The sequence below is a fragment of the Micromys minutus genome (genome assembly GCF_963924665.1).
Source record: "Micromys minutus genome assembly, chromosome: 29".
Taxonomy (NCBI): Eukaryota; Metazoa; Chordata; class Mammalia; order Rodentia; family Muridae; genus Micromys; species Micromys minutus.
In genome coordinates, this window is record NC_137964.1 from 24,073,498 (window position 1) to 24,100,523 (window position 27,026).

Genomic DNA, 27,026 nt, shown 5'->3' on the forward strand with positions numbered 1-27,026 from the left:
TCTAGAAAGCTCCAGACTTTATTCTTTAAAGGCTAAAGATGTTACAGTATATGAATTACAGGTGATTGGTTTCAACAGTTTTTAATGTTTCTGTGTGTGTGCGTGCACGCATTCACTACAGTGTATGGAGGTCAGGGGACAACTATGGGATTCAGTTCCCTTCCCTTTGCTGTGTGGGTTCCCAGGATGGAATTCTAGTGAGAGGAGGAGTCTTTGTCCATCAGGAGAATTAAACAGTTGGCTCATCTGAGATGGGCTCAGGGGCCTTTTCAGTGTGTGTGGGGATGGTAATTGGAAGAATGAATAAGGGTAAAGGGGAGTGAGTTCCAGGTGGGAAAAATGACTGTGCAAAGGCCCTGTGGCAGGCAGAGCCTCGGGCAATCAAGATGAAGGTGTGAAGCGAGTGACAGAGAGAGGCTGTATGTGAGGTGTGGCTGGAAGTTGGGAATCGGGCCTGTAGGCTCCTAAGGGGAGGAGTTTGTGTGCCTCTGAGGGATTGGCACGTGCTGTGGAGATGATGGTGGGGCTCATAGATGGGAAGGACTAGCCCATGGGGCGGGAAAGACTGTCCTGGTAGTGAGACATTGTCCTTACAAGTGTCTCTCAGGAAGAGCTGGTGACCAGGGCTTCCGGCAAGACCCTCACTTGAGAGGTGACCCCTGAAGCAGTGTGAAGGCCTGGCAATAAGGCCACACCCCTGGCTAAGGATTGTGGCTAAGGGACTCTGGGGGTGTGAGCCCCACATGCCCAGAAGATGCCAACAAGAAGGTAGAAGCAGGGGTTGGGGGTTTAGCTCAGTGGTAGAACGCTTGCCTAGCAAGTGCGAGGCCTTGGGTTCGGTCCTCAGCTCTGAAAAAAGGCAAAAGCAGGCATCTGCTGGGAGCATGGGAGAGCTCTCTGTTTAGGAGACAGAGCTGTCAGGAGGCCCCGGAGCCAGGAGAGTGTAGTGGGTTTGACACATAGATAGTCCCCAGGGGACCTCAGGAGCCCCAAGTACTGGTGGGGTTTCTGCAGCTGGCAGGGGTGGGGTCAGGGAGGGGATGCTGGCATTTCTGTAGGTAGAAAGTGAGACCCCAGTGGATGCAGGAACGGCCAGGATGTGCATTTTCTTCCCCTGGATGTACACTGCTGTTAATGGTTCACACACGAGGCTAGTCAGCCTGTGACGCTGACGAACTTAATGGGAAACTGAGCTCCAGCCTGAACAGTTTTTGCCTATTGGATGAATCTGGGCCAGTTGCTTTTAATGGGGGGAGAAGTAAGGAAGAAGCCAGGTTTTGAGGAACTGGTTAGGACTTAATTTTGGTGTAGAGTGTCATGAAGTCAGGGTACTCAATGGAGGAGAGAGAGAGAGAGAGAGAGAGAGAGAGAGAGGTGTTGGCTGTGTGACTGAAGTTCGATGGCAGCGACAGCTTCAGGTACAGCTGGCTCCAGGTGCTCAGAAGATGGCATAGGAATTTGACCCAGGCCTTTTTGGTTTTATTGCCTCTAATTTGGTATCATTTCCGGGTGGGCTTTTGCCATGACATGGTCCCGATGTCAGCCTGCTCAGCAAGCCTCTTTCCTGTGAGTCCTAGCAGAAGTCTTCAGGGATTCTCTCATTGGCTCATCACTAAGTCAACCCTGTATGCAGAGGCTTACAGGATGGGTGCTGAGCCCTCCTGAGTACCTGATGCCACAGAGGGGGTCCACAAGCCAGGCGGGTGCCACGTGGGACTGTGGAGACTCAGGGATTTGGGTGGGAAGGCTGGGGGGGGGGGTCACAGCTGCTCTCTGGAACACAACAGAGCACCCTGAGTGCCATGCAGGCTCTGAGCTGTGGCAGCAATGCAGGAGGGTCCCATGACAGGGCTCCTGCTGGGGTGGCGAGCCCTGGGGTCGTATGGAAGATAATATAAGAGGGCTGTGAGGCATGACAGGTACCGATCACTTTGTAATAGTTGCAGGCCTGAAGTCAAAGGCTGGGCCACATCCACAGCAGGGGAGCAGGCACATGCCCAAGACAGAGCCACCAGGCCTCAGCCCCATCACGGGGTGGGGTGGGGGTGATCATGCAATACCCTTGCCCCAGGAACTCAAGCTTCTATCCTTAGGACTAGGCGGGACTGGTCTAAAGCTGGATCTCTGAGGACATAACCCCAAGTCCCACGTGACTCCCAGCCGTGCTCCAGGTACCTCCCTTAAGGAGGACAGGGACATTTTGCACCAGCTGGCTGCACAGGCTGGTTTTACCTTTCCTTTCTGGCAGCCGAGGAATGGAGAGAGGAGAAAGAGCTGGGGAGGGAGATGGCTGTCGATAAAGGGGTACCAAGGCCTGAGTTTGGAGACCTGAATTTGGATCTCCAGCACATACAAAAAGCCAGGCGGGGCTTACGCCTACAATCCCAGCACTGGGGGTGAGGGGGGATGACAGGGGTGTCTCAGGCCTTCCATAACTAGCCAGTCTAGCAGGATTGCTGAGCTACACAGATAAAAATGGAGCAAGATGGAGGAAGGCACCCGATGTTAACATCTGGCCTCTGTGAATGCACACGAATAGAAAAATAGAAAGAAATGTAAAGTTCAGGCTGTCCACATCCTGGATCGCTCCACCCGATTGGCCTCGGAGCTGTGTGAAGTCCAGGGTGTTTGTCCATCAGGGTTGGATGAGACCTGGGGCTTCTGGCGATGGAGGGGGACAGCCCTGAGTCAGTGGTTTAGAATCTTATGCAGCCCAGGTGGAGTCACGTGGGGACTGGGGTTGGGGACAGTGCAGCAGAGAGGCATGGCTGGCAGCCCTCATGCTTCTAGTAGGTTCTCTGAAGCACTCATGTTCGGTGGCAGAGTGTCGGCCCTTGCACTGGGAGGAGGGGAGGTGGGGACAGGTCCGGTGGGAAGGTTTCCAGTGGAATGTGGAGTATGCTATTCCTCCAGGCAGGGAACAGCCGGGAGCCGGGCTGGGGAACGTGGCATGTGGCTGTGTGGGGTTCAGTCCTAGGGCAGGGCTGGAACATTCTGATGGGAACCATAGAGGAATTCAGAGCTGGAATAGAGACATTATCCCCCCACACACACACCCCAACCCACCCCACTGGTTTAGTAAGAGAGGACCTTTCCACATACCCTCCTGGCTGTTGTGGAACTCCCTATGTAGACCAGGCTAGCTTTAAACTCACAGGGATCCACTTGCCTCTGCTTCCTGGGGGCTAGGGCTAAAGGTGTGCGTCACCACCTGGCCGAGGAAGCCATTCTTGTTACTTCCATAGTAGTCTGGTTTTCTCTCATTTACCCAGCCCTCTTTGTCCCCATTGTGGTTTGCTTGTTTGTTTCGGGACAAGGTCACATGTGACCCAAGCTGGCTAGTATCCAAAGATAAACCCAGAACTCATGATCCTCCTGCCTCTGCCTTTCCTATGCCACGATTATAGTGAAAGAACTGCAACTCGTTTATGCTAACAAGGGGCGTCGAACCCAGGGCCTGATGAGTGCAGGTGCATGCTCTTTAAGTCGCTCTATCCACTAGGCTGTATCCTTAACTCCTTCATGGTGTGTTTGAGACAAGGTCTCACAGTGTAGCCCAGGCTGGCCCCAAAACTCCACACATAGCTTTCACCTTGACCTTCAGTTTTACCTCCACAGACATGATCCCCCTGTGGAGTTTTACATAAGACTTGGAGAGGTATAATTCGGGAAGCACAGAGTTCGGCCATTTACAGTGAAGAGAAATGTGCCAGGGCTTGGGTTCCAGCTCCAGTGCTGCCAAATAAATCGTGATGAGTGACATCCGGTGAATTTCTAGGAAGCAAGTCTTCAGATACAATGAAGGGGTCCAAGGGTCAGGTGGTGTGCGCCTGAAGCCCAAGCACTGCACCCATGGAAGGTGTTCGGATCCATCAGCAGCAGCATGTCTAGTCTGAGGCCAGCATGGGCTACACAAGGGAGACCGTGTCACAACCACAAAGGCAGAAAATCCCACAATCCCCTAAGGGCCTGGTAGTTGGCTGGAACCAGGGTTTAGATCCTGGATTTCCCGGTGCAGTGTGACGAGAAGAGTAATCAGTCCCAACTGCTCCGAGCTGTGGTCATCAGGCTCCACTGATCCCGCAGGGGAGCCTTCCCAGGAGGCCAGGCCACAGGCTAGAGGCCCCGACCTGAGATGCTGTTCCTGGGGCCTCCAGACATCTCCTGGCACCTGTGCCCAGAGCGCCCCCAAGGGAGCAGCTTATCTGAGATAACCTGAGCCACCCTACAGTTCCCTGTGGAATGAGTCTGGAAGATCCTCCTCTGATTGGCTTGGTGTCTGCATTGGTAGAAACCGATTCAGGTTTTCCAGTTGGGACAGACCTTGCTCCCGTTGCTCACAGGCTGGAGTCATGGCTAACAGAACCCCAGGTTCCCCCCACACTCCAGTTTATGAATACGCAGAGGCAAAACTGCCATCCGCCCAGCTAAGACCAGCCTAAGTTTTATGGCAATTGATCCTCCCTACCACAAAAGAGCCAGTCTGGCTCCAGACCAGAGGGTGCTCTCTGTATCTTTTTGGGGGGGGTTGTTTTTTAAGATTTATTGTCACACACACACACACACAAAAAAAAAAAAAAAAAAAAAAAAAAAAACCCGAATCCGATGGTCACCTTGAGAAAATGTTAATATCACTAGAATTTTAAGTAAAAAAGGATTTTCTTGAAAAAGAAATGTATTATTATGGCTGTTTTGTTTGCATACCAGAATGAGATAGCCATGGGGCTTCCCTTATCGACAGTTGGGAGCTGCCATATGGGTGCTGGGAATTGAACTCAGAACCTCTGGAAGAGCAGCCAGTGCTCTTAGCTACTGAGCCATCTCTCCAGCCCCAGCTCTCTATGTCTTGGCTGAACACAGCCACAACTGGGGAGCTGGGGCACCCTGAATGTTAAGGATGGAAGAGCCTTTCCGAGCATCACTAGGTTCACTGGGGCATGATGGTATTATACATGTGTAAACGGAGCACTAAGGAAGCTGAGGCGGGAGGATTTGAAATTCAAGTCTCCAGATCTTAAGACAGTTGACAACTAATTGAGTAGATTTTTGTGGCACAGCAGAGGTCTAACCACATGTGGGGAACACTGTAGCCCAACATTCTCTAGTCTACAACTTTGGGTCCATGCCGTCGTTCATGAGAGTTGGTAGAAAACTCCTACATATGCATCAGCACCCAATGCATAGAGAGCCCCTCTCTAGGAACCTCTCCCTCGATCCTCACTTATTGGTGTATTTGTGTGTATGTCTCTTGATCCTGCTCTTCAGTCTGTTCCCGGTTCTGAGTTCAGTAGCAGTGAGGCACAGAGTGCTTAGTGAGATGCCGGATGCCTTTTAATGAAGGACACTGAGTAGGTGTCCAGTCCCTGATGGTGCAGCCTCTAGTCACTAGTAATACTGGATAGTGGTTTGCCTCACGGTAGAATATTACACGACCATGAAAAGAAATGAAGTTTTGGCAGAGGCTGCAACAGGCTGGCAGGAAAGTCAGACCCTGCGGGGTGGCATAGCTGGGAAGAGAATCACCGGATTCCGAGTGGCCTTCGGGGACACAGGAGTCTTGTTTCTTCTCTTGCTTCCCAACCTCTTCTGCAATGGTTCCTGGCTCCAGCTGGAGGTGTGGGCAGAGCCCTCCCCTACCTTGATCTTCCCAGCTGACAGGCAACAGGCGGTATCAGCTTTCCCTTCCTCAGAACAGCCTGTCCTGGACACTTCTCAGCCTCCTGGAGTCCTTGGTCTCTGGGTGGCCACGAGCCACTGTCCTAGCGGGAGCCCGATTCTCCCTGTGGGGCTGAGGGCCTGGGGAAGGGGTCTGTTGTCCCCCTCAGCCTTTTCATTTGAGAGTAGCCATTCTCAGCCTTCCTAATGCTGTGACCCCTTCATACATTGTGCTGTGACCTCCCCAATCATAAAGTTATTTTTGTTGCTGCTTCCTAACTGGGACGTTGCTGCTGTTAGGAATCATGATGTAAATATCTGTGGTTTGGTCTTCGGCAACCCCTGTGAAAAGATTGTTTAACCCTCAAAGAATTGCAGAAACACAGGTTGAGAACAGCTATTCTAGAGCATCCTGGTGTCAGGGGTACAGGGAAACTTGGGTGTTAGATACTGGGTGGCCTTGAAGAAGTGAACCACCTGGGTTTTGGTTTGCTGGCTTAGTGGACTGAGGTCAGGGGCATGTCTTGGGCTGGCATGTTCAAGGTCAGTGTCTTGGTCAGGGTTTCTATTCCTGCACAAAATATCATGACCAAGAAGCAAGTTGGGGAGGAAAGGGTTTGTTCAGCTTACACTTCCACATTGCTGTTCATCACCAGAGGAAGTCAGGACTGGAACTCAAGCAGGTCAGGAAGCAGGAACTGATGCAGAGACCATGGAGGGATGTCACTTACTGGCTTGCTTCCCATGGCTTGCTCAGCCAGCTTTCTTATAGAACCCAGGTCTACCAGCTCAGTGATGGCTCCACCCACAATGGGCTGGGCCCTCCTCCCTTGATCACTAGTTGAGAAAATGCCTTACAGCTGGATCTCATGGAGGAATTTCCCCAACTGAGGCTCCTTTCTCTGTGATTAACTCCAGCTTGTGTCAAATTGACACAAAACCAACCAGTACGGTCAGGATATCACATGTATTAGGGGAGGGGAAGGGAACAGAAGGGAGCAGAGGGGAGGGGAGGAGAGGAGAGGGAAGTGATAGAGACAGGGGTTTGGTAGAAAACACCCTGCCACTGGCATTCAGCTGCAGCAGGAAGATTGATGTGGGTTCCAGGCAGCCTGGGCTACAGAAACCTGTCTCAAGAAAGAAAATGATGGATCAGAGTCGTAGTCAGGGTCTCTGTTGATGTGATGAAGCACATGACCAACGACCAGTTGGGGAGGAAAGGGTTTATTTGGCTTATACTTCTATAGTATTTATCACTGAAGGAAATCAGGGCAGGAATTCAAACAGGAACTGGAGACAGAGGCTGATGCACAAGCCAAGGAGAGATGCTGCTTACTAGCTTGCTCCCATGGTTCTGCTCGGCCTGCTTTCTTATAGAACCCAGGACCACCAGCCCAGCGGTGGGCTGGGCCCTGCCTCATTAACCACTACTCTAAAGGGTATATTACAGCTCAGCCAGATCCTCTTTTAAAATACTTATTAATTTATATAAATATATATGTATATTTTTTCTGTCTTCATGCACGCCAGAAGAGGGCATCAGATCCCATCACAGATGGTTGTGAGCCACCATGTAGTTGCTGGGAATTGAACTCAGGTCCTCTGGAAGAACAGTCAGTGCTCTTAACCACTGAATCATCTCTCCAGCCCTATAGCTGGATCTTAAAGCAGAATTCTCTCAATTACGATTCCCTCCTTTCAGATAGTTCTAGCCTATGTCAAGTTGCTGGCAAGATGGCCCAGCAGGTAAATGTGCTTGCTGCCCAGCCTAACCACAGGATTTGGTGCCAGGACCCACATGGTGGGAAGAAAGAGCTGACTTGCAAAAGTTAAGCTCTGACCAACACACACTCTGTAGTACACCTACAGATACACACAATGGAATGGATACATGAGCAAACAAAAGTGACAGATGTAGTGGAGAAGGTGGAGAAACCAGGAGGCACCAGTGAGGCCAGAACACAGCGCATCCGCTGTGGCAAGCACTTTGGTATGGAATGAGAATTCAGAAAGTTAGAGTCTCCACCAGACCCAGCTGTTCACACCTGGGCATATCTCTCAGGAATGGAAGACAAGTGTCCCACCGGGGGATACTGGATATTGGGATTCATACCTAAAGAAGAAGCTGGGCTGGAGAGATGGCCCAGTGGTTCTAAGTTCAAGTACCAGGAACCACATGGTGGCTCACAACCATCTGTAATGGGATCTGATGCCCTCTTCTAGTGTCTGAAGACAGCTACAATATACTTATATATAATAAATAATTAATTAATTAAAAAGAAAAGAAGCCACCAATATGTCCATCAACCGTAGGACTAGACCATGCACATCCTTCCATTCTGGAGAATATTACCTAGTCATTAAAAGGCTGAATCTGATATGGGCTGTAGCATGCATGAAACACAATGTTGATTGGATGAAGCAGATGCATTATGGGTCCCGAGCCATAAGAGAGTAGGTTCCTGCAGGTGCTGAGACTAAAAGAAGGCAGTCATAGAGGATTGCTCTGTGAGTGTGGGAAGGTTCTTTTGGATGATGAGAATGTTCTAGAATTAGAGTTATAAAAGTGCCAAGTGCTGCTGAATGACTTTCTCTCTCTCTCTCTCTCTCTCTCTCTCTCTCTCTCTCTCTCTCTCTCTCTCTTCATTAGACTAGGTATCACATTGTATCCTAAGTTTGCTTTAAGTTTCTGTAGCCCAGGCTGGCCTCAAACTAACCGTGTGGTCCAGATAGTTTGAAACTCACTACATAGCTCAGGCTAGCCTTGAACTTCAGGCACCTTTCATGCCTCGGCATCCTGTGTGTTGGGATTGGAGTCGTACACCAACCACCACACCCAACTAATATACCTCGTGTGTCTTACAATTCCTTTGAAAGGCTACCAGGCTCTGGAAGGAAGTAGGCAGGTGACTCGGAATGATGTGGGGGTCCGTCCGGTCTGTGTAACTTGCATGAAGGAGAGACACACCCCCTGCCAGGCTCTGAACCCCAGCAAGATGCCAGGACCCTCTAAGGAAGAAGACATTTGACCAGAGGGTCTGTCACAGAAAGTGTCATGGCTTCTCCTTAATTGAAAATGGAACCAAGAGTCTGGGCTGTGTTTCCACACACCTTGGACAGATTAGCAGAGGCCAAAAGTGGGAATCTGGGAGGAGAACCTGCAGAGAGAGAGAAAGAGAGAGAGAGAGAGAGAGAGAGAGAGAGAAAGCACCAGGTGGTGGTGGGAGGCACAGTGGGAGGCAGGCCTCTGCTCATTGGTAATGGAACCCTGAGGAGTAGGTGTCCGGGATGCAGGGCTAGCTCAGTGAAGGAGCTCGATGAACAGGTGGCGGCTGGCTTCCACCTCCAGGGAGCCGAGGAATAGAAGGTAAGCGGAGGCTGCTCCCCGAGACTGAAAATAGTGACCTGAGCGAGCTGCCTACCATGAGGAGGTGGAAAATTCCAGCCTCCTGCGGCTCTCAGGAGTCCTTTGATGATGGCTCCTCTACCTCCTTCAGATCCAACCGCAGCCAGATGGAGAGGAGTCCATTTCAGACGCAGAGAAGGCTGCCCTGGACCTCAAGGACCCCAACCGTCCGAGGTTCACGCTCCAGGAGCTGCGGGATGTGCTGCATGAGAGGAATGAGCTTAAGTCCAAGGTGTTCCTGCTGCAAGAGGAACTGGCCTACTATAAGAGGTGAGGACAGGTACCATGCAACAAACTCAGGGACACACCCAAACCCAAGCAAGGTGCTACTTGTGCAGATTAATCAGGCACCATTGCAGATGGCATAAAGGTCACATGGCCTCAGAGCAGGCCATTGTATGTCTTGCCAAGTGCATTACTGGAAAAAGAAAAGAATGGCCAGAAAGAAAGCCTTTGAGCTGCAAAGATGTCTGTCTCAGGGGCTGGGGAGACTGATAGCTCGGTCTGTGAAGAGTTTTCAGTGGGACACTGAGGACATGTTTAGGTCCCCAGCCATGTGCTGTGGTTCCTGCCAGTTATCCCAGCCCTGGGGAGGTAGAGACATGCAGATCCCTACTGTGGGCTGTAGCCAAATCACTGACCTCTAGAATCAGTGAGAGACCCTGTCCCAAAAAAGAAAAGAGAGGCTGGAGGGATGGCTTTGAGGGTGAGATCACTAATTGCTCTTACTGAGGATCCAGGTTCGGTTCCTGGCACCCGTACCAGATAACCTAACTCCAGCTCTAGAGAATCTAAAGCCCTCTTGCCTCTGGCATCTGCACACACATTGTTCCTCTCCCTCCCCCTCTCTCCTCCCCCTCCCCCCTCCACATTTTCTCACACACACACTCACAAATAAGAATAATAAAATAGCTGGGTGTGGTAGCACATGCCTTTAATCCCAGAACTTGGGAAGCACAGGCAGGTGGATCTCTATGAATTCAAGGCCAACCTAGTATACAGAGCAAGTTCCAGGATAGTTAGGGCTCAAGAGAAACCCCATCTTGAAAAAAAAACAGACAAACACAAAAAGAAAAACCCACCACCAGTAACAAAAACCTATAGTGTCAGGTAGTGTGTGAGCCCTTTAGCAAACCTCTGTCTCCAAAAAGATTCCTAACAGTAGCAAAACCACAGTTATGGAGTGGCAAGGATCATCATTTTATGGGTAGAGGACACCACATTACTAAAGGGTGACAGCTTAAGGAAGGGTGAGGACAGAGGATGGGAAAGCTTTGGGCATTTTCAGCTGCATATGACACTCAAGGCCCGCCTGGGGTACATGAGATCTTGGGTCAGAAAATTAAAACCAAGAAGGGACGGGTGAAGGCTGAAGATCTTCAGAAACCATGAAAATGCTGGGATGGTGTGTGGCTTGCCAGTCATTCTAGGAAAGCCACAGAGCAAGCTGGCTAGCCGGACGATCCTTATCTGAGAGCTCAGGGTTTGATGGAGAGGGTCTGCCTCAAAGTATAAGACAGAGATAGGCTGGAGAGATGGCTCAGCGGTTAAGAGCACTGGCTGCTCTTCCAGAGGTCCTGAGTTCAATTCCCAGCAACCACATGGTGGCTCACAACCATCTGTAATGGGATCCAATGCCCTCTTCTGGTCTGAAGACAATGACAGTGTACTCATATAAATAAATAAATCTTAAAAAAAAAAAAAGATGGGAGAGACGTAGAGGGTGATCCCCATCAGTTTGGGCCTCTGCATGCACACATATGCTTGTGTATTCAGATATGAACACGGGTCTGTAGACATGCATACATGTACACTCACCATCAAAACAGAAAGGAGGGAGAGAGGTAGGTACTGAGTCCCTATCCTGACTCACCTCCCCTGGGCAGAGACCATCTTAGAGCCCCAGGCAGAGAGTGACAACTGAGACACCAGACGCCATCTTCCCAAGTACTTTATTCCCCATCAAGAAGTTCTGCACCCTATCAAACCATTCTCTCCGCTTCTGGAATGTTCCGGTTCTCACAGAATGTTTTGACTTCTTGGTTGCATGCCTTCAGTGAAGAAATAGAAGAGGAGAATCGGATACCCCAACCTCCGCCCATCACCCACCCAAGGACGTCCCCCCAGCCCGAGTCTGGGATCAAGCGACTGTAAGTGCTGTGCTTCCTGGGTGGGCTGCGTCACGCGTGGCTCATCTTGGTTCCTGCGACCTCTGACTCCAGGTCTGTCTCAGGCTTGTTGCTAACCACAGCTGCTGAGACAAGCTGCCCCCAATGCGGTGTGACCTGCCTACCGCCACCTTTTGGTCATCTCCCTGCCTAGACAGCTGGCTCTTCTTGGGCAGATATCTGGGGAGCACCTGGAAGGCTGGGAGGAGCTGGGGCCTGTGGCTTTTGCTTAGAGCTTGCTTGGGTGTGCCAAGTGCATGGGAGGTGGTGCCGGGCTTGGTGCAGTGAGTAAGTCGGAAGGCAGGGAGGCTCATATATTTTCAATGCTTGAAACATGAGCTTTAAGTAGCTAAGTGTAGTGGCCCACACTTGAATTCTAGCACTCAGGTGATGGAAACAGTAGGATCAGGAGTTCAAGATCATATTAGGCCACAAAGTAAGTTCAAGACCAAGCTGGGCTACATAAGTCTGTGTTTTTTTGTGTTTGTTTTTTTTTTTTAAAGGAGGGAGTCCACAGAGGCTTAGGTCCACCCAATTTTGGATTCTATGATGATAAATCCCCTGAGTTCTTATGTCTACCCTAATACATTGGTGCCACATATATGCAGACTCAGGCCCTGGTTGTTATGAGACACATACAAAAGAAAGAATGTAGCTTCTGTGATCTTCCTTTAGTGCCTGGCATTGTAGATCTCCTTGGTTCTCATGGGACTTTACAGACATTTTTTTTTTCTTGGAAAAGAATAGAGGTGCTCTTCCAAAGGTCCTGAGTTCAGTTCCCAGCAAGCACATGGTGACTCACAACCATCTGTAATGGGATCCGATGCCCTCTTCTGGTGTGTCTGAAGACAGCTACCATGTACTCATATATAATGAATAAATAAGTCTTTTAAAAAAAAAAAAAAAAAAAAAAAAGAGCCTGCTAGGGGCCAACTCCTGTTCCCAGGATGCCCTTGTAAGGTCATCTCCTGGTGCTAGTACATAGAAGGCTGTCATTTTTATAGGACCCTTAAAGCAACCGAGACTCCTGACTGTGGCCATACTCCTGCCAAGTGAGGGCCCCAAAGTACTATATTCAAGCCCTTTGTGCACCCACCCACCCACCTTCTTTCTCAGGGGTACTACAGCCTGAAAGGAGCCCGCTGGACCTGGCCTTTTTGCGTATTCCTAAAGAAGGGCCCCTCCCTAAACCCAACAGAAGTTTTGAAAACTGAGCAGGCAGCATGTGTGGGGGTGAGGAGAGGAAGTGGGTGTTCCCCATATACCCTACCCTTTAAAACACAGTGACCACGCTGGGAAGTTGTTGGCCTGGTTCTAAGCAGATGGAATGTGGGCTGTTTTGTTCAACTGGGCCCACTCCCTTGGGAGGCGCCATCCTGCTCACTCTGGGCCCTGGGACCTCCAACAGCTAGACAGCTTCCTGGAGGGCCTGGCTTTAGCCTGAGGGTGCCCCTCCAAGCTGGCCAGCTAGGCTCTCCATCCCTGCTGGGTATTGGCGTTCTTCTGAGAGAGATATAAATACTCATGAAGCACAGAGTCAGGGAAGCTTCCTCTGATGTCGCAGCATATTTCGACCGTGGGTTTTTTTTTCCCCATCTGGCATCAAAACCTCACTTACAAAACTGGAGAGAAAGAAGAGTGGAATTCCAGAGTTACCTGCATAGTTTAGCCTCAGGCAAGGCTGTCTCCTGCCATTGACCTGGTTCCCTGTGGCTGGACTCCAATCCTTACTATGTTCCTGCAAACTCAGACCCTGAATGTCAGTGGGGCAGCCTAGGATTCTATTTATACTAGGTGTGGTAGCTCGCATCTGTAACTCCAGCATTTGGGAGGCTGAGGCAGGACTGCCACTATTTTGAGAGCCACCTAGACGGTGTTAGCATATGCTGTATAAAGTGCTCAGAAGACAAGGATGAGGGAGGGGGTGGGGGGATTTCAAGTTTGAGGCCAGGAGGACTTAGTGTGAGAAAACCAAAACAGAGGCCAGTAAGATGCAGATAAAACACATTAAGCCTGCAGACCTACAAGTTTGATTCCCCAGAACCCACATAAAAGTGAACAGAAGAACTACTCCCCCATGTCAGTTTTCTGACCTATAGCACACTCCCACATCACAGTGTAAGTGTGTGCGCACACACACAAACACACACACACACATCATACACACACAAACACAGATATCACTTTTTAAGTTTTTTTTTTTTTCAGTCTGAAATGGGGTAAAATGTAGACAGTGGCCCTGCTTTAGCACATAAGTAGGCCACAGGACCCCAAGTGGGTCCACCCGCAAAGCCCCTCTCCCCTTTAGCTTTGCCTTGGGTTGCTTGGCAACGCTTGGTGCTCTGAGCCTGACAGGGTTATTAGCTCCACAGAGACAGAGAGGGGTCACACCTCCTGTATGTGCTACACAGGTGGCCAGTTCTGTGGCAGCCAGTTTCCTATGGGTGACGGGGGCAGCCATGGGACACAAAAGGCTTTTTACCAGCATAGAAACAACACTGGTAGCCTTTGTCCTTCTTGCCTGCTGACTTGAGATCAGTGGCCCGTGACAACTTTCATTAGTGAGCTCTGCTAGAGCCCTTCCTCTCCATATTGCCCCCTCTGTCTGCCCCCTTTGTCCTCTTTGGACTGTGTTTGACCCTAGCCCACCTCTGTCACACAGTTAGTAAGGAACTACCAGGAATAGCTGAAGGGGGTCACCACTTGGGTTGGATCAGAGTCCTGGAGCTAGGACAGTTATCCCCATATTTTAGATAAGAAAACTGAGGCCTGGGGATGCTACAGACTTAATTCAAATCTGTGCAGTTGGAAAGACTCAAAGCTGGGCCTCTGAACTGGGTCTTTTGTCCATTCAAACTCCCTCCCTCCCTCTCCCTTCCTCTCTCACATCCGCTATGTCCGCTAGTAACTGGCTGCCCACATCCCTTATCACTCAAATGCACCCTGAGCCCAAGATGTCAGACTTGACATTTCTGGACTGAGTACAAGGGAACCAGAACCTCCCACTGCCAGTCAAAACAGAAGGTCTGAAGATGGGTCCAAGAATAGCTTGTGACTGTGAGGTCACTAGCCTGAGAGGACAGACAGGTTGGCACAGTCCAGGGAGGTCACAAGAGAGCCTCAAGTGACTCCAACCTTGTCCCCAGTAAACTGCAAACACCAGTGTCCGTTTTGTGTCGTCCCTACTTTTGAGTTGGTCCACACGTTCACAGTATGGCTTCCCACGGGGCAGAGCCAGAAGTGGGTAGCCTGGAGGGAGACAGGAAGGCAGTAGCTGGCCTTAGGGACCGGAAAGCCTGGCCTTGAATAGGCTCCACCTCTGTCTGCAACATTAAGGACCACAATATGTTCTGTCCCTGGCCTCCTACTCCCACGCCCCTCCTCAGCCAGGAATAGTTTCTTCGAAGCCACCCATGAAATGCCAGGAGTTAGCACTTCATTTGGTTTGAACCGTCCAAAAATACCCAGCAGAGACAGAGGCATTAAAAGTGTGTCCTGGGAATGGCTGTTCCTCTCTTACTGAATGGAGGGGGGGTGAACAGTCTGTGCTCCAACTAGCCAGGTTCAGCCACCTGAACCTTATAATCAGTGAAATCAATTATAAAAGCCAAATTAATAATAAAAAAACAAAAAAGGAGATTTACTCAATGTATTCAATGTGGCAACATTGAAAAGACACACACACACACACACACACACACACACACAATCTTCAGGGGCCTGAAATCAATGTAAAGTTTAAGCAGAAAGCAACAGTTGAGCACATCTAAGCAGAGTCCTGGTTAGGGTATAGTCCCTCCTATCACTCACTGGTCCATCTTGTGCTTCTGGTTTTTCCTGCAAGGTGGTCAGCTTGGTACCTCTGGAAACAAGTCTCCTCTTCCTGGGGAAATCCTTGGAGTCCCTTGTTTTAAAAGTCTGGTGGTCAGAGTGAGAGACTTAAGTGTCTTTAGTACAGAATAGAGTGTATTTAGGTCATGGGGGAGTTAAGAGGGTGGTAGAGGCAGAGAGAGAGAAGAGAGGAGTAGAGGAGTAGAGGCCGGCCATGAGCGTGTGGAGAGAGAGGGGGGAAGGGCAGGGGAAGAGGAGGGGTAAGGAGGGGAAACAGGGAGCAAAAGAAAGAGCAAGAGAGCTAAGTGTCTTTTTAGAATGTCTTCATTTGGGGGTTGGAGAGATGGCTCAGCAGCACTGGCTGCTCTTCCAGGGACCCTGGGTTCAGTTCTGAGCATCTACATGGCAGCTCACATCTGTTTGTAACTCCAGTTCCAGTGTTTGACATACATGTAGGCATGACATCCTCACACATACATGTAGGCAAAATACTAGTGAACATAAAATTAAATGCTTATATATATTTTTTAAAGTATGTACTACCACTTTTTTAAAAGAGTATTTTCAGTTCTATTATACCTCTAGAAGTAGGGTCTGTGCAGAAGCAATAGAAAGGGACCATCTAGACAGTATGTTATAGGTGACTCAGGGACCATCTAGACAGTATGCTATAGGTGACTCAGGGACCATCTAGATAGTATGTTATAGGTGACTCAGGAACTCTTGCCATCAGTGTGGCTTCTACATTTGTAGGTGGGCAAACACCCCTCTAAATACAATGTCTATATAAAATCTGAGGCTTCCTGACTTGTTTGAGGGGTGGGTGGGTCTCCTGGAAAAGATGGGTGCAAGGTAGTGTGGCCTTAGAGCTCCCGAAGCCTCTGGTACCCAGCAGCTTTCAGGAAAAAGGGGCCAACCCTTCTCGACCATCAGTGTGACTGGCCTCCTGGGTGGGATGTGGCTCCCCCATCCGCTGTGATGGGCACTAAGATGGTGTTAACACAGGGAGAGACTCTACAGACTTCGCTGGAGACCATGAGAGTATGTCTTACGTGCTGGTGATGACCCTCAGTTAGTTGAGTTTGTGAATAATGTCTAAGATGAGGTATGACGGTGCATGCCTGGTTATCCCAGCCCCAGAGAGATGGAGAAGCAGAAGGATCAGCACTTAGTTTAAGCTTCAGTTACATAGAGAGTTGAGGCCAGTTTAGGATAAAGACTATCTCACCAGCACCTCTAATCCCAGCCAGCACTCAGGAGGAAGAGGCAGGTGTATCTCTGTGAGTTCAGGACCAGCTAGGTATACAGAGTTCCAGGACAATCAGAGCTACCCAAAGAAACCCTGTGGCACCAAAAAAAAAAAAAAAAACACACACACACAGATGGGGGTGGCGGGGAGAGGGAGACAAGGTTCCTGTTACTGTGATTGGTCCTTGAGAAAGTCTATCTTAGGTTGCTTGTCCTCTTAGGGTAAGTGACCTTTGGCCTTCCTTAGCCTATAGGAACATCATCCCAGCTCTGCCTCTACACAGGTCTGTGTCCAGATTTCTCCCCATATACACGGTCATCAGTCCTTTTGAGATTAGAGCCCTCCTCCACTGTGTTGTTCTTCAGTGGGATCCTGTATTTTCATGGGTCACATACTGAGGAATGTGGGGGACAAGTCTCAGCCCATCACACAGACCATAGGTGTAGCTCTCAGGTCTTTTCGGGGGGTGGGTTTCTTGGTCACACTGCCCTCCTTTTATCTTCTCTGTCTATCTGCTTCTGGAAGCAGGCTCTTTACAGCCGTCATGCCCATGGTGGCAGCTGGATTGATCCTTGACGACCCCACGCTGCAGCCTGTCAGAAGACTCGTGTCCCTTGTAGGCACTGTCTGTGTTTGGGGTTTTTATTTTGCTGTGCTGTTGTGGCTGCTGCCAGCTTTTCCCTTCTGGCCACCTCAGTTGCATGGCAGTCACCTGCTCGCTGGCATCTCGAGTGGGTATGGGGTATGATTGCCACGGCTGCTCTCGACCTCCACAAGTGCAGCCCAGAATGTCACCGATAATTCTTTTTGTCTCTTCTGTTTTCGCTCTTAAAAACCACCTTGTTCATGATCCAGTAAAGAAGGTCCTTTAAGTGATGGGTCAGTAACCGATGCCCCCTGGGACTCGGGAGTGTCACTAACTGCTTTTCTAGTCACCATGCCTGAAGCTTCCTAAACAGCTTTGTCTTGGCAGCTGTTTGGTTTTGTGCAGAAAAAGGTGGGGTGGGGGCTGGGGAGTGTGAAGTAGCAGGTGGCTTTCCTGCAGGCTGAGACCTAGCAGGGAGGAGGCTGTAGTGGTTTGGGCTAGCTAACTCCATGGCTTCTCTGTGTTGGTGAGAGCCCTCTCCTGATCATGAACCTTCACTTGCCTGCTTACATTTGCCCTTCGAAGCTCTGGAGGATTTTCCCAGGCGAACTTGGCTTGGGGATGAGAGAACATCCTATTCCTGCTAGAAAAGAAGTGTAGCTCCAGCAGCACCCCCAGAAGAGTAGAATCCTCTTCACTAGACATGATTGTAACAAACCCCGAGAGACTGGGGAGTCGGCTCGGTTGGTAAGGTTATTGTCTAGCACATGTAAAGACACGAGTTCAGATCTCCGGGACCCATGTAAAGTCAGAATCAGGAGCATGCATCTGTCTTCCCTGCTCTCCTACTGAGGGACAGGAGAGAGGGGCTGGCAGTAGCAGACATGAACAAGACCCTGTCGCAAACAAAGTTAGGGGACTTGTGAGATGGCTTAGTAGCCAAAGGTGGTTCCTGCTAAGTATGACCACCTGAGTTTGAGGCAGGAGGATCACAAGTTAAAAGCCAGTCTAGGCAATTTGGCAAAGCCTTGCAAAATTAGTATTAAAGGGCTGGGAGGACGGAGAGATAGCTGGTGGAGTAAGCATGAATGCAGCTAAGCCTGTTGACTTAAGTTTAAGGCCTGACACCTAAGACAGAGTGGAAGAGAGCCAATTTCACACACACACACACACACACACACACACACACTTCGCTTATTTAAAATGATTAAAGGGCTGGAATTGTGGTTCAGTGGCAGAACACTTACCTAGCATGCGTGATTTGAGGGCTGGCAAGATGGCTCAGTGGATCAGTGGGTTAAGGACCTTGTCACCAAGGCTGAGAACCTGAGTTCAACTCCTGGGACCCACACAGTGGAAGACAGGAGCTGACTGCCACTATCTGTCCTCTTACCCCCATACAGGAGCTATGCCACTTGCCTGCCCACATACCTATACATACACATTATTGAATGGATGAATGAATGACATTAGGGATGGGTTTGCCTCAAAGCATCATTAAGCTCATTAAGGAAATTCCTAGGCAGGGACTGGGGCTCAGTTAGTGAGAGTGCTTGCCTGGCATGGACAGGATCCTGGGTTTGATCGCCAGTATGTCATAAACTAGGTATGCAGATTCATGCCTGTCATCCCAGCAATGGGGATTTGAGACAGAAGGCTCGTAGGTTGAAGGTTGTCCTCTGCTATGTAATGAGTTTGGGGGGGCAAGTTGAGCTATCTAAAACTTTCTCTAAAAATTCCTGAGTGGTGTAGCTGAGCCCTAGAGCACTCACCTGGCCTTCGTGAAGATGTGTTGATTCTCTTTTCTTTAGTAATTACAGGACAGACGCCCCACTAATGGTCAGGTGGAAGTGCCCCAGCCCCCATTACATACATGCAGGCTTCTCACTCTGATTTGTAAGGTTCTGGAACTAAATAACATATAAAAGCCCCAGGGCTTTCTAGAATTCTGCTGACCGCATCCCTCATACTGAGAATGTATCTGCTCCCGTGTGTTTGTTCCCGTGTGTCCCAGCACTGAAAGACGGGGGTAGACCGGACAGCAGTTGACAAGTACTAATCCTCATCTTTTCCTTGTTCCTTTCCAAAAGGTTTAGCTTTTTCTCCCGGGACAAGAAGCGCCTGGCCAACACACAGAGACCCACACACATCCACGAGTCCTTTGGCCAGTGGGCCATTACCCATCGAGATGACGGGTACACAGAGCAAGGACAGGAAGCCCTGCAGCACCTGTGACTGGACCTCCTCCTAGACCTGCCACCTGCTCCAGGTGGCAGGCTGCCTCAACATCAACTCCTCAAACGAACTGTCTGCTTTGAGGACAGATGATGAAAAACTGATGCCAAATTTTATTTATCTGCAGGGCTACTCAGTTTATACTCAATGCCTCTGACCCTTTAGGACCTATATTTAATAAGATGAGGATATAAAACCAGACTCCATTAATTTTAGTTAACAAGCTTCCTAAGCTGAACACATCACCACTATCATAGCTATTTGACTCCTAGGTTTTGTTTTGTTTTCTTATGGCCTTTGTCGGCGAGGAGCAGTGGAAGGGGTGAGTTTTATATTATGAAGTTGCCCTGGAGGTAGCAGGCTGTACAGAAGTTGTGAATCGGACGGTGGAGTCTCTAATCATAAGATAGGCTACCCAGTTTGGCTGGGACGCAACAGTCATGCAGTTCTTCTAGCCACTAGCTAGAAACAACCTTGGGACTGTTAAAGCTAGAGGCCCAAGCAGCCTGTCCGAGATGGTGTGCCTTGGAATCTGCTGTGAGCTACACAGTACTAACCAAACAAAGTTGTTTCTGATGAGACATCGACTTGTTTCCTGTGTGCCTTTTTCCTTTTCTGCCATCTTTTACTTTCTCATGTACCTTGGGTGAAATACTGGGTCCTATGCAAAGATGACAATGCTTTAAAGGGGTTTGAGTGCCAGGCTCACAAGCCTAGGTGATGTGCTATGGTGGATGAGGGAGTCAGATGTATGGGTGGAAGGACATTGAGTAGGTGGGGGCTTGGAGACCACATGCCTAGTTGACCCACAGTTGCCATGCCACTGAAGGAACTGAAGGCCAGCCCATGTACTTTCTGCTGAAACACAGAGCACTTGGGGATCAGGCTTCAGAGGGTGGCACCTCCTAAGGTCACATGATGAATGAGACCAGGCCCTAAGAAACAAGGCGAAGCTGAGCATGTGGGTGCATGCCTATAGCACTCACTGTGGCCTCAATGTGACATCTCAAGTTCTAGCCATTTTCTGACAGCAAGGACACGGGAATTTCTATAGCAACTCATTTTGTGATGGTTTTAAAGTCAAGATTTTTATTATATGACCCCAGTTGGCCTCAGATACCCAACCGTCCCGTGTCTCCCAAGTGTGCTGGGTCAACAGGCTTGTGCCACCACGCCTGGCTCTACTAGTAACTTTTAATACTGTGTGATGTGTGTGCCATAGTGCTCATGTGGAGATCACACATTTGTGACCTTTTAAAAGAGATTTTCGTGTTTGTGTGAGTGCTTACACACACACACACACACACACACATTTTGTGTGTGTGTGTGCACATAAGGCCAAAAAAAGGGCATGGGACCCCATGGAACTGGAATTAAGAGTTTTGTTTTTTCACCTACATTCTGTCCCCAGGCTCCCCGCCCTGTATTAGAGGTTTTAAAGCCACTATGTGGTATTAAGAATGGAATGCAGGTTGCCTCTAAGAACATCAAGTGCTCTTAAATGCAGATGTCTCTCCAGCCTGAGTAATATATCTTTTTATGCTGAGCCATCTTGCTAGCTCTCCAATGACAGTGTGTTTACAGATTGAAATGGCCTGGAATTCCATATAAATCAAACTTTGCCTGTCTGCCTCCCAAGTGCTGTGATTAAAGTTGCGCCTCACTGAGCCCAGTTAAATGCCATTTTATTTTTAAAGTTTTGAGAGCGGTTTCTGGTTGATTTCAAGTTCACAGAAGCCAGCTGTCCAGCAAACCAGGAAAAGGGCACACCAGCCCTTCAAGCTAGGTCCAGATAGTCTCTCATTTCTCCCTCTTTCATCCCATTCCTGCTGAGTCTCACTTTGCAACCTTGGCTATCCGGGAGCTCACTCTGTAGAACAGGCCTGCCTCTGCGTACACCAGCACCACCTGGACTTATTTTAAAAGAGCTCAAAGTCAGCTACAGATTACAGCCCGACAAGACTGCTTTTCATCTAAATGCCTGTCACAGAAGAAGGCTGGCAGCCAGTATTTTTCCTGGGAGTGGGTAACAGACTTGACAGCAGCTGCCTGCTGACCCAGATGCTCAACCTGCTGTCTAGTTATTAAGAGCTGGAAACATCCTCCTCGGATTTGGCCTTGCTAGGCCCTTTTCTTCCAATTCAGTAAACCCTGGGGCTACAAACATGAAGATGGAAAAGACCACAAATCCCAGAGTCAATGTCAGTGTAACATTTTTATAGACCATTGAGACAGGGTCTTACTTTGTACCCTAAACTGGCTTCAAACTTGCACTTCTCCTGCCTCAGCCTCCCCAGTGCTAGGATGACAGGGACGTGCCATTACACCAGGCTACTTAAGGGTTCTAAATCATTATCCCTTCTGCCACACATTCAACCCCACCTTAAAAGGTGTGAGAAAGTGAGACATAGATTCTTTATTCCCCCCTCTCTGTCAATGCTGCCTCCAACTCCCGAGTGCTGGGCTGACAGCATGTGAAAACTCTTCTATTCCCACTTGAGCTGAGTGACTTACACAACTGTTTCTCCCTCTCATTCTAAGTGGCTGTGGTTAGAGTGCTTGCCTGGCATGCCTGTGCTCTCCAGTTCAATACCCAGTACCGCAAAAGGAACTGCCACGCCTGATGGAGGCCTGGTGGCTCCTGCCCCACTCTGCGTGGGCCTCCGCTGCCTGCTGCTAGCTAGCTCTACTTACTCCTGTCCCTCTTGTCCCTGGTTTTGGCCCTCTCCTCCCTGAACTCCCTCTCTCTTTCCCAATCATTCTCAGGCCACACCCGGGTCCTCTCTTGCCAGTGCTTCTCTCGGCCCCTATCATGGTCCCGTTCCCTGGGCCTGGGGTCCCAGTGTCTGTCCCTGGATCGAGATCGCTCCCTCCTTTCCCTCTTTCCTTCTCTATGCGCCTCGTTCTTGACAACTGGCAAGTTGATGGGTTTTCGGAAAGGCCGATCTCTGCCACCAAACCTCAGTTGCCCAGATTCCTTTTTCCCACCCAACCCACCACCCAGCCGCCGAGGGATCCAGCCACGGAGGGTCCTCTCTAGTTCATAGTCCACAAATATCTCATGCTGGTCGATGACCAGGCCATCAGCATCTCTGTAGGCCTTCAGCAGGGCCCTCTCCTCCTTGTATTCAATGAAGGCATAGCCCTTGGAGAAGCCTGTCACAAGGTCCCGAACCAGCCGTAGCCGTCGGATGTCACCATATCGGGAGAAGACTTCCTTCAACTTCTCCTCTTTGGTCTGCAAGTTAAGTCGTGCCACAAACAAGGTAAGGAGGGGGTCTCCAGTGACTCCTTTGTTGGGGACATAGCGGGCCAGCATGGCCCTCCACACAGCTCGGTCATGTGGGTCTTCGTCTGTGCCATCGATGCTGCCGGCTTTAAGCGGGTCATACTCCTTGGCAATGGGCATCCAGTCGCTCATGCTCTACAACAGGAACAGGAAGTTATGAAGCCCCCACGCTTCTCCACCCTCACCGCAGCTCTGGAAAGCAGTGCCATGCACCTCCTATTGTGGAGGGTGCACCTCACTATGTAGGGCTTCCTTTATAATCCCAAACTGGCCCAGAACTCCAAATCCTCCTGCTTCACGCTGAGTGCTGAGACTACAGGCATGTGCCACCAATTAACCTCACTACTTGTGTTGAGGGCAGTGGGCTCAAGAGCAGAGACTTTCTTCACAGCTCCCCACAGCACCCTGCTATAACTCATTCATACTGACACAATTCAGACTCTAAAAAGTTTGGGCTGCCCACTAATGCTGAGGAGCCAATGCTGGAATCACTGGAATCTGCTGTTTATAATCAGGAGTGCGAGAAACACTGCAGACAACTCCTTTCCTAATAGCATCTTTCCATGTCCCTAAAACGATATTTATTCCTGGCCATGCTAATGCGCACATGTAGACCCAGCACTCAGGAGGCTGAGACAGGAGAAATCCCACAGTTTAAGGCCATTCTAGGCTAGCTGTGTCAAAAACCAAAGAGCTAGGGGCTGGAAAGATGACTCATTAGGTAAGAGGACTGGCTTCCTTCAGAGGACCCAGGTAAGGTTCTCGTCATCTACATGGATGGCTCACAACTGTCAATTACTCCAGTCCCAGGGGATCTGAAGCCCTCTTCTGGCTTCTGTGAACACCAGGCATATGCATGGTACGCATACAAACATGCAGACTGTTAAGTCTGAAAGTGCCTCACAGAGACCACCACTCACAAATGCAACTGGCAAGAGTGGTCTTATTTGGAGAAAGCAAGAAGCCTGCATGTAGCGGTCGGCCACTTGCAAAAATACATACAAAGGCACACCATAATTTTTAATAGGGAACTAGGGGAATTTTAGCTAGGCTTAGGCAATCTAAAACTTCATTGGTAGGTGCCAGGGATGTTACATGGGTTGGTTTTTGATTGGCTTGTGTCCAGGTGGTCAGTGGACTGCATTTCTGTGTCATGAACCTTTAACCACAGGATAAGATGCCCAGCCATACAAGGCGACTCAGCACAGATGGCCCATCCTGAGATAAGAGATTTCCCCATCCTTGTGGTTGTCTCCACGCTGGTCTTTGGATGGGGGATTTTATGGCTTTATTTCTGGAGCTGATGACTTATGGCCTAGTTCCTGGAATTGAGCACTTTGGATTACTTTCCTTTGAAGTCAGGCCTGGTCCTAACATGGTGTTATTTGTCCTATCATCCTCCTTGATATCGTACCATGGGCCAAATGACAGGCCTATCTCCTGGGTGATAGGGTTGAGATGTTCATATTGAGATAGTAAGACCATGACCTGGACTGTGGAGATGTTTTCTCATACAAATTTGACTAGTGCACTTATGGCCCAAGGTCTACAGGTGAGTACAATCATCAATGGCAAGACTGGCCCTACAATGCCAGGACACAATAGTCTAGGTTAAAAATCAGTTGACCAGACCAGTCAAAGTCTGTACCTCTCCCTAAATCTCTCAGGGCCTGGAAGAATCCATTTGGTGGATGAGGGTTTGTGTCTGCTGAATTCTGATCTCCAAGCAGAGCACGCATAAGGAACAGGTAGTTGGAACCCTCTGGAGACCTGTCAGGATACACCACTGTTTACGGTGCAGTAGAGTATGTGTTTGAGGCAAGAGTTTCTGAACTCTTAAGTGGGTTTTGTGGGTGGGCAACAGCTCGACAGAGTCCAGTGCTGGCCTCAGGTGTATAGTTGTCAGGGTCTGCATGTGGGTCAACGGGTTTTATGTGGGACAATAGTTAATGTCTCCTTTAAGGTATAATTCATTCTCTCTACTTGACCTGAACTTTGGGGTCAGTAAACACAATGGAGTCTCCAATTTGTCCCAACAGCCTTGACTAACTTTTGGGTTACCTGAGAGATAAAAGTAGGTCAACTGTCTGACCCTAGGAGTATGGGGGCGGGGGCATACCTAAGGATGATGTCTTCTAACAGCTTCTTGGCCATCACCCCATTTGTGGGATAGGCCTCTGTTCATCCTGAAAAGGTATCTACCAACACTAGCAAGTACTTGTACCCATACAACCCAGGCTTGACTTCTCTAAAGTCAATTTCCCAGTTTTTTCTGGGTCAAGTTCCTCTCTCCCTGGACCCTAATGTGGAGGTCCCTCCAAGTTTGGCCTTGACTATATGGCAGATGGAGCATGGAACCATGGCTCCCTCTGAATTTGGCCGTAAGTCAAGACTTTAAGGTGCACTCTTCAGAGTAGGTCCTCAACCTTGTTTTCCCTAGGAGGGTGTTCTGGTGCATCTTGCAAACAAAGTCTGAGGGGAGGATAATCCTTTCATCAGGGTACTGTACAATCCCCTGTAATTCCCTGCTGGTGTAAGCTGGGACCTCAGGCGATGTGGGTGACACCATCAGAGCCTCTGAACCATTAGGACGGTGGTGACCTGGATGCTGCCTCCCTGCCCAATGCCAATTGTTGCTGTCTCTAGGGGATGGTTTCTGTCCCCCAGTTGGTGTCCTGGACACTGTATGATTGCAACTGCAACTTTCTCCGGCAGCCACACTGCTTGTAGGAGGCTTAGGATCTTATACTTATTTTTTGACAGTTTCTCCTTCTGAGGTGAGAAGCCCTCTTTCCTTGTAGATGACCCTATGAACACGCATGGTTGCAAAAGCATATCACCTGTCCATGTATATATTGAGTCTTTTTTTTTTCCTTGGCCTAGCTGTAGGGCCTTCATCAGAGTTATTAATTTAGCTTTCTGGGCTGACATACCTATAGTCAAGAATCCTCAACTTTTGATCATCCTGCCTCTACCTCCTCAATGGATGTGCAAATCAATCCATCTTGGGATGTGGGCAAATCTTTTTCTTTTCACTTTAAGATTTAATGTATGTGGGTACACAGACACATCATAAGAGGGCACCAAATCCCATGACACATGGTTGTGAGCCACCATGTGGTTGCTGGGAATTGAACTGAGGACCTCTGGAAGAGCAGTCAGTGCTCTTAACCCCGCTGAGCCATCTCCAACACCCCCCCCCCCCTTTTCTCGTTTGTTTGTATTTTGGAGACCTGATTTCACCCTCTTGCCCTGTAACTGGCTTTGTAGAGAAGGCTGGCCTCGAACTCAGAGATCCATCTGCTTCTGCTTCCCAAGGGCTGGTATTAAAGGCATTCGCTAGTACTGCCCACCACACCCCTATCCCCAAACGTTGTCTCAACAGCTCCTTTTTGTTTGTTTACTTGTCTGTTTAAGATTAGGCCTAAAGTAGCCAGGGCAGGTATAAATTGGTAGCATATGTCTGTAATCCCGACCTTGATTACCCAAGGAGTTGGAGACCAGCCTCGGACACGTGATATACCCATTTAAAAAAAAAAAAAAAAAAAACAGGAAAAAAAAAAAAAAGTCCTCACCTGAAGTGTAGCGGTCTCAGGAATTTGAGAAACTGCCAAGTGCTCCTTCGGAAAACCAAAGTAAAAAGAAACAGCCACTGCCAAACCGTCCCGGGCATGCGCAGTAGTGTTGAGGAAGCCAAGGCGGAACTGTCGGTGTGAAGCCGGTTTCCCGGTACCCAGGTTCCAGCTCAGTGGGAAGGCTGCTCCCCCGCCCCTCACCCCGGCCGCCTTCCCACCCAACCCTCAGTCTCACTCCCACTTCCCGGCCTCTGCCTCTGCCAGGCTTCAACATGGCGTCGGCCATGCGCGGACGTGGCGCCCCGCCAAGCCTGTTGCGCGACTCTTTCTGCCTTCTCACGTTGGCCCTCCTCCCTTCGAGCTTCCACTTACCTCAACAAATTTTGGGTTCTTTCCACAACGAGACAAAAAACCGTTCCCACCGACAGTCTGCGGGACACTGCGGACTCCTTACGCCGAGCTCCACTGGAACTCTTTATTGGCAGCAGCAGATTCACCACGGCCGTTGCTTTGTAGACCCGGCTGGCCTCGAACTGAGAGAAACTTCATCCTGAGTCCTGGGATTAAAGGTGTGGGACCTTCTTCCGTCTTTTGGATTACTTAAAAATAATAAATTGATTATATGATGCGACATACAGAAGTGTATATTTTGAGAATATGGAGATTTCTGTTTTTGTTTTGTTGTTTTTTAAATTGATAGTTACTAGACTACCGAATGTGCTGTTAGTTTTCTAAAACCAGTTTACCCTGCGAATCTGGTTATGTTGAATTTGTTCCTAGAAAATCTAGTAATGTTAATGAGAAGCTTTCCGTGCAATTCCCACAGGCTTACTAATCTCTAGATTTAGTAACTTTAGTTACAAGCCACACAATGACACCCAGTCTCAAAGAACAAACTGGAGAGATGGTTCGGGATTGAAAGCTCTGGCTGCTCTTCCAGAGACCCGATTCGGTTCCCAGCACCCAGCAGAGTTAATGACGGCAGCCTGTAACTTCAGTTTCAGAGGATCCATGACTTGTGGCCTTACAGAG

General features: G+C 49.4%; 2 protein-coding genes across 7 annotated transcripts in view; one reads left to right on the top strand and one right to left on the bottom strand.

Annotated features, from left to right (window-relative positions):
• The window catches only part of RILPL1 (Rab interacting lysosomal protein like 1), a 36,441-nt gene extending 16,730 nt beyond the window's left edge, over positions 1-19,711 (top strand). Inside the window, exons 5-8 of one of the 4 annotated variants that reach the window (XM_080941401.1) lie at positions 9,153-9,331; positions 11,119-11,211; positions 16,835-16,925; positions 18,986-19,127. In XM_080941401.1, the coding sequence (XP_080797527.1) occupies positions 9,153-9,331; positions 11,119-11,211; positions 16,835-16,925; positions 18,986-18,991 (369 nt within the window). In that variant the 3' untranslated portion in view covers positions 18,992-19,127. Of the gene's footprint in view, positions 1-9,152; positions 9,332-11,118; positions 11,212-16,834; positions 16,926-17,164; positions 17,189-18,985 lie in introns of all 4 variants that reach the window. The other 3 variants (XM_080941399.1, XM_080941402.1, XM_080941400.1) reach the window with 3 other exon arrangements.
• Positions 19,712-20,799: 1,088 nt separating this feature from the next.
• SNRNP35 (small nuclear ribonucleoprotein U11/U12 subunit 35) lies at positions 20,800-26,613 on the bottom strand. Of its 3 annotated transcripts, none has more exons than XM_080941415.1 (3): positions 26,367-26,613; positions 25,995-26,123; positions 20,800-22,554 (listed from the first exon to the last, which is right to left on the bottom strand). In XM_080941415.1, the coding sequence occupies exon 3, from the start codon at positions 22,549-22,551 to the stop codon at positions 21,817-21,819; it is 735 nt and encodes a 244-aa protein (XP_080797541.1). In that variant the 5' UTR covers positions 22,552-22,554; positions 25,995-26,123; positions 26,367-26,613; the 3' UTR covers positions 20,800-21,816. The 3 variants fall into 3 exon arrangements, with proteins under 3 accessions (XP_080797541.1, XP_080797540.1, XP_080797539.1); XM_080941414.1 differs by having other exon boundaries at positions 25,995-26,039; positions 26,367-26,612; XM_080941413.1 differs by lacking the exon at positions 25,995-26,123 and having other exon boundaries at positions 26,367-26,612.
• Positions 26,614-27,026: the final 413 nt, after the last annotated feature.